The 6,711-nt window shown below is 35.8% G+C and overlaps 1 protein-coding gene across 1 annotated transcript in view; it reads left to right on the forward strand.

Moving 5' to 3' along the window:
- The window catches only part of PTK2 (protein tyrosine kinase 2), a 304,848-nt gene that overhangs the window by 248,907 nt on the left and 49,230 nt on the right, over positions 1–6,711 (forward strand). The window contains exon 23 of the mRNA XM_027845408.1: positions 3,579–3,665. Coding sequence (XP_027701209.1) covers positions 3,579–3,665 — 87 coding nt within the window. The remainder of the gene's footprint in view (positions 1–3,578; positions 3,666–6,711) is intronic.

Genomic DNA, 6,711 nt, shown 5'->3' on the forward strand with positions numbered 1-6,711 from the left:
TGTGTGTGTGTGTGTGTGTGTGTGTGTGTGTGTGTGTGTGTGTGTGTGTATCTACATCATCATCACAGACTTACCAGATCATAGACAGAACTGGAAAGGTTGTAAGAATTATGAAAGTATTTAATATAATTCACATGGAATACCTTATCTGAAGCTATCCCTGCATTGGAGGATCCCAAATCATTGCTCCTTCCATTAACATATAAACCTCCCTTTGTGTTTCCTAAGGTTAATATATAGCATGGTATGGTTGATGCAGTATCAAGACCCAGACTTTACATGTATTTCTTAATGATTTTCTCCCTCTCTTTCCCATAGTCAGTATACAAATGCTAATTACCTTTCCTCTCCACCCCTACCCCCCAATTAAGCACCTATTATGTGCCAGGCACTGTGCTAAGCCTAGGGATATAAAGAAGAGCAAAAAGGAGTTCACAGTCTAATGAGGGGGGCAGCACGTGAATAACTATGTAGAAACAACATAAACAGAATAAATTGGAGATAATCAACAGAGGAAAGGCACTAGCTTTAAGGGGCATTAGGAAAGGGCTTCCTGCAGAAGGTGGGATTTTATCTGGTACTTGAAGAAAGCCAGGAGGCAAGATGAAAAAGGAGAGAATTTTGAAAATGGGGGCCAGGCAGTGAAAATGCCTGGAGTTGGGAAATGGAGTGTTTTGTGCAAGGGACAACAAGGGGGCAGTGTCACTGGATCACAGAGTATGTTGGGGGAGGGGGAAGAGTAAGGTGCAAGAAGACTGGAAAGGTAGGAAGAAGCCAGGTTATAAAGGGCTTTGAACACCAAACAGAGGATTTTCTATTTGATGCTGAAGGTGATAAGGAGTTGCTGGAGTTTACTGAATGGGAGATGACATGATCAGGCCTGCACCTTAGGAAGGTTAATTTGACAGTTTAGTGGACAATGTACTGTAGTGCGGAGAACCTTGCAGCAGGGAATCAACCATCATGCTATTGCAGTAGTCCAGATGTGAGGTGATAAGGGCCTGTGCCAGAGTGGGAGTAGCGTTAGAGGAGAGGAGGGGGAGCATGTAGATGTTATGGAGAAGGGAGGAAAGGGAATAAGCATTTATTAAGCACCCACAATTTGCTAGTCACTGTGCTGAGCACTTTACAAATATTATCTCATTTGATCATCACTTGATGTTGTGAAGGTAAAATCAACAAGTCTTGGCAACAGATTGGATATGAGAGAGTGAGAGAGAGTAAAGAGTTGAGGATGACACCTAGATTGCAAACCTAGGTAACTGGGAGCTATTGCTAAACCATTTTTAGAGGTATTGGCCAAAGGCATCGTCTCCCCCCACCTCCACCCCAGTCTCCAAACAGATAATTCACATGGTTGATTCTCTATGTCCCAATTCTGCCACTAACTATCTAGGTGAACTTGGGCAAACCACTTCTCTATAATTTAGTTTCCTCATCTGTAAAATGAGGGCATTAATACCAGATGACCTCTTTAGTTTCATGCAGTTCTGAGATTCTAAGTGTCTTATAAAAGAATTTGGATTGTTTTTTCTCCTCCCATCTCTTTTTTAGTTAGAGAAGCAGAAAACACACATTTTGTTATGGGGTGTATTTTGCTTATATATTTGGAGGAAAAAAAATCAGCCTTTTGAATTTAAGTCAAAAGACATACCTATTTGTGTTCCAGATGTCCCCATCTGAGTGGCGGGGTTTGTAGATGTGACGTCCTTTCATAACTAAGATATTGGGAATATTTGCCCCAGTAAAATTTTTCCATTCTGTCAGTATAATATTGACGCATCTAACAATGAATCATAGACTCTTAAGTTGAAGGTATCGTAGAGATCATAATAATCCAGTCCTCAACTAAAGCATGGTATTCCTGTAAAACATTCAACTCAATTCATTAAATATTTATTAAGTTCCTGTTATGTTCAGAGTACTATATCATGCCCTAAAGATACAAAAGTGAAAAATTACAGATGCTCAAGGAGCTTATAATCTAACAATAGGGATATGACATGCATACAGATTAATATGATATAAAGTAAAAGGTAACAAGACCACTTTCATCTATGGGAGGTGGAATCAGGGAAGTCTTGATGGAAGAAGTGGTACCTGAGCTGGGTCTTAAAGAAAGCGTTTTAAGATGTATTTCGATAGGTGGAAGTAAGTGGAATGTTTCAAGCATAGGGAGATGGTATGTGCAAATAGACAGAGGTGAAAGTACAAAATAAGATTCAGTTTGACTGAAATATAGGGAACGTAGGTCTGTCAGTCAAGAAGCATTTGTTAAGTACTTGTGTGCTAGGCACTGTGCTAAGTGCTGGCTCATAATCAGTGAGGAGTAATATGAAATGAGGCTAGAAAAATAGTTAATAGGTTGTAGAGTGTCTTAAATGCCAGGATAAGGAGTTTGTGTATTATCCTTTCAATAATAGGAAGCTACTGAAGGTTTTTGAATCAGGGAATGATATGGAGTCTTTGCATAAGTAATTTTTCTAGTCTTCTCCCACCAACCATACTGGGTCTCTCTACTCCTTCACAATAGAGCATGGTTTAAGTGAAAAAACACTGAATTTAGGCATCATTCATGACAAGTAGTCATCCATTCTCCACTTAAACAGGTCCTGTTACAAGTAACTCCCCATGCCATTTTTTTAAAAAAACATAATTGTTACAACATTCTTCTTTGTATTGAACTGAAACTGTCCTTGCTATAACTTCTTAGACTGGTTTCCCAGTGCTACTAGAATGCCTCAGCATACAGAAGGGAAAGGCCTACTCTGTTCGTTTGATAACCCTTTCCCTATTTAGAAATTCTTCCTCATAAAAACTATCTTCTTTCCCTCCTGCTGTGCTTAAAACCCATTCCTTTTTCTTTTCACCTCAGTGTCAGTGACCCCTGTTTACTTACCACTTTTTATCTTTTTCTGTTCCAGGTTAAAGAATTCCACCTGATTCTTTAACTTAGATTTCAATATAAATTCTCTTAACTAGATTATAAAATGTTTGAAAAGAAAATAATATTTGAGGTTATTTGTTCTAACTCCTTCATTTGATATACGACAAAACTGAGGCCCAGAAAGTCACTAAACTGAAGCCGGGATCAAAGCTCTGATTTACTGACTCTCAATCTCATGTCCTTTCTGTTAAACCATTTATCATATTAAATAATCTGACAATTCTTCATTCAATCATATTATCTCATGTGTTAAGAACCTTCTGTGTGTCCAGCAGTATTCCAGACCCTGAGGATACAAACAAAATACCTTATTTTTACAAATGTTTTTCATCCATGTTCTCACTCTGTAAAGGTGAACAAAAAAAGAATTTTGTCCCCGTTTTATAAATTGGTTTTAAAAAAATAAATTGAAACTCAGAAAGGGTGTATCTTTCACAGAGTGATAGGGCCATAGCTCAAACCCAGGTCTTCTGACTCTAAGCCCAGTGCTCCTTTCCCTGGACCTCATTGACTCCCTTGACTTAAAGAGGCATATTTTTACAATCTCTTCAGTAAATGCTATTTGATGGGATAGATTGTTAAAGTAACTGATATATTCATCTTTTTACCACTGTTTATAATTTGTTCACAGCCCAGCCGACCTGGTTATCCTAGCCCAAGATCCAGTGAAGGCTTTTATCCTAGTCCACAACATATGGTACAAGCCAATCATTATCAGGTAAAACAATGAAGTATATTATTTTATTTCTCCATGTCTTTGAAGAAAATTCTATTTAGGGGTGTGTGTACATGTGTCTTTATGGTCATATCTTTGTTTATTTTTTCTGGGTTCTGGGTTTCTGAGTTATCTGGGTCCTAGTCAATAAATTTTAAATGTACCTTTTACCTTCCATATGTTTTTCATAGTCACAAGATCCATAGCAGATATTCATGTTAAAACATGACAGTTTTCTTAAGAATAAGTTCTGGTACATAACTAAACTTAAAATAAGGCAAAATATAGGTTTAATAAATAATAATCATATCAATTCAACAAGACTTGATCATGGAAACCTTAGGATAACCAACAAATTGTCAGGCTCTTAATTTTTAGAAGTCATAAGCAGGAAAAATCTCTGGGAATTAGAAAAGAACAAATGTAGTATCCAATTTGGGGAGCAAAAGAGAATGATGATCACAGCAGTACCTATCTCAGTAAACTTAAAGAGTGATGTTTGATGGGGAAAGATAAAGGGAGGGCTGTAGAATGAACAGCGTAGAGATTTAGCAGTCCATCCAGAGAATTAATGAAGCATGTTGCACACTTACTGACATAGAGGTAATGGATTTAAGGTGCAAAAGTTTACATTTTTGGACATGGTCAACCTGTCCATATTTTATTTTAACTATGCATATTTGTCAAAATGACTTTTTTCCTTTTTCTAGTGGTGGGTAGGGTGGGAAAGAGAGTGAATAAATGCTTGTTAATTGAAATATAAAGTTTAATAGTTTAAAAAAATCTTCTTACAACTTTGCTCCCCATCCTACCCCCCTGCAACAAAATAAGTTATTAATCCATTTAGCTGATCACCCAGAACAGTGATACTACATAAAAGTCAACATTGCTTTCTGAAGAATCATTCAAGCTAAAGGAATTTTATTTCCTGCTCTGTTAAAGTGCCCTTCTACTTAGACAAGGAAGAAATGTTGGTTGAATGTACCCTATGTTAATTTCAGTAAATGTTTTTGTACCATCTCATATGAGAAGCTTACCAAATAAAATTATAAGATCACAAGACTTAGAGCTGAAAGAGATCTTAATTACATTTGAGGAATTGATACTCACAGAGGTGAAATGGTCTTCTATGGTCATGGTCACATAGCTAGTAAATAGAATGTAAGCTCCTTGAGGACAGTAATTGTTTCATTTTTGCTGTTGTTATTGTGTCCACAGTACAGTGACCTGAACATAAAAGATATTTAATAAATCTTTGTTGAATTGTCCAAATCTGGATTTAAACCTAGGTCCTCTAAATTTTTACTGTGATATTATTAAGTATTACATGTAAGGATGATGAATTCCATACCCAGAACATAACATAACTTCATAGTTATCATTTCCTATTCTAATCACTGTTTCTTATGATAACTTGAATAATTAAGACCAATTCAACAAACATTTATTATGCTTTGGGAATACAAGGCAAAAACCAAGTTGTTCCAGCCCTTAACAGAATTTACATTCCATTGGGAAGAAGGGAGGTAGGAAATCAACATGTAAATGCAGGTAAGTAAACATAAAGGAGAGAATATTAACAGCCTGGGAAATTAGGAAAGAAAGGAGGTCAGAATTGAAGGAAGACAAAAGAATAAGTGGGCACATCAGACTTAAAGGTGCTCCTACATTGAGAATCTTCTCAACTTGAAAAGTAGAAGTAAAGTTTAAAATGACCTCAACTATTTAAAAGGCTGTTCCTTATAAAAAAGATAATGATAATTAAAAAGATGATAGTAGTTCACATTTCTCTTGCATTTCAGGGTTTACAAAGAGGTAAGACACAAACACATGAAAAATTAAATAACAATATAGTATTTAAATAACAACTCTACATTAGAACTTTCACAAGACAGAATGTTAATTATCAAATGAGTACTATAAACAATAAATATTGTTAAGGCCAAAGCATTGCATGGTATTTGGATTTCCTGAGAACATTTTTATTTTTATAAGTAGGAGATTTCTTTGGGACATTTCATATTCTTTTTTAGACTGAGTAATAACTATTTGAGTCCTTTCCCATAGTTATTTGTGTTACTTGGAATGTTGCCATAAAACATTGGAAACTTCTTTATTGGAAGAGTATCTAAAAGTTCTCTGGCATCGAGAGGTTCCTTCTTCAAAAAAAAAATGATGATGATGAAGTGACATTCTGGAAGTATTACTTTTATCATTAAGATGTTTTTACTTATGTCTTGATTTCTATAAAATTGAAACTATCAACACATCTTAGAAGAAACTATAATTGCATTCGACCCCTGTAGGAATTTGGGTAAGAACCAGTGGAAAGAGACTGAAAGAAATATAACATTCCCATAAACCCTAAGGACAGTCTGATTTGATTTTGGAAATATAGCCTGAGGTGTACATTATTTCACTTAATCCTAGCATTTTGATCTTTGTATTTCTGTGGTTATTTATTAATTATTTGACAGCATCAGTCTAAGGAATGGTTATTATGATCATAATAGTTGATATTTTTATAATTTTCTGAGTAGGTGACATTTTACTTATTATTTCATTTAATCCTCACAAAAAAACTATGAGGCAGGTAGTGTAAATAATCTTTGTTTTGTGAATGAGGAAACTGAGGCATAGAGATTGCGATTTGCCTAGGTTCCTACAGCTAGTAAGATAAAGAGCTGGGACTTGAACCCATGTATAAAATATTGACTACATTCTTTCTCTTTCTGATGCCCTTTGTGGGGAAGAAACTGTATAATCTTTTTTTCTCCTCTGCTTTAGATTCATCTCCTCCAAATCTATAATTTTATTGCCCTTTTCATGAATCCTTGGTCTTTGTTCAAGCTTTGGGGTTAATCTAGACTCTTGTAGAGTATTGAATTTGGAGTCAAGAAGACCTGAGTTTAAATCCTACCTCAGATACTCACTAGCTGTGTGACACTGGGCAAGTCACTTAACCTTTCTATACCTCTACTTCCTCATCCATATGGTGAGCATGTAGGGCTCTTGAGGTCTAACTCTGTAATCCTGTGATTCTCTTTTA

This window comes from Vombatus ursinus, unplaced genomic scaffold (assembly GCF_900497805.2).
Source record: "Vombatus ursinus unplaced genomic scaffold, bare-nosed wombat genome assembly UNPS02005236.1, whole genome shotgun sequence".
Classification (NCBI taxonomy): domain Eukaryota; kingdom Metazoa; phylum Chordata; class Mammalia; order Diprotodontia; family Vombatidae; genus Vombatus; species Vombatus ursinus.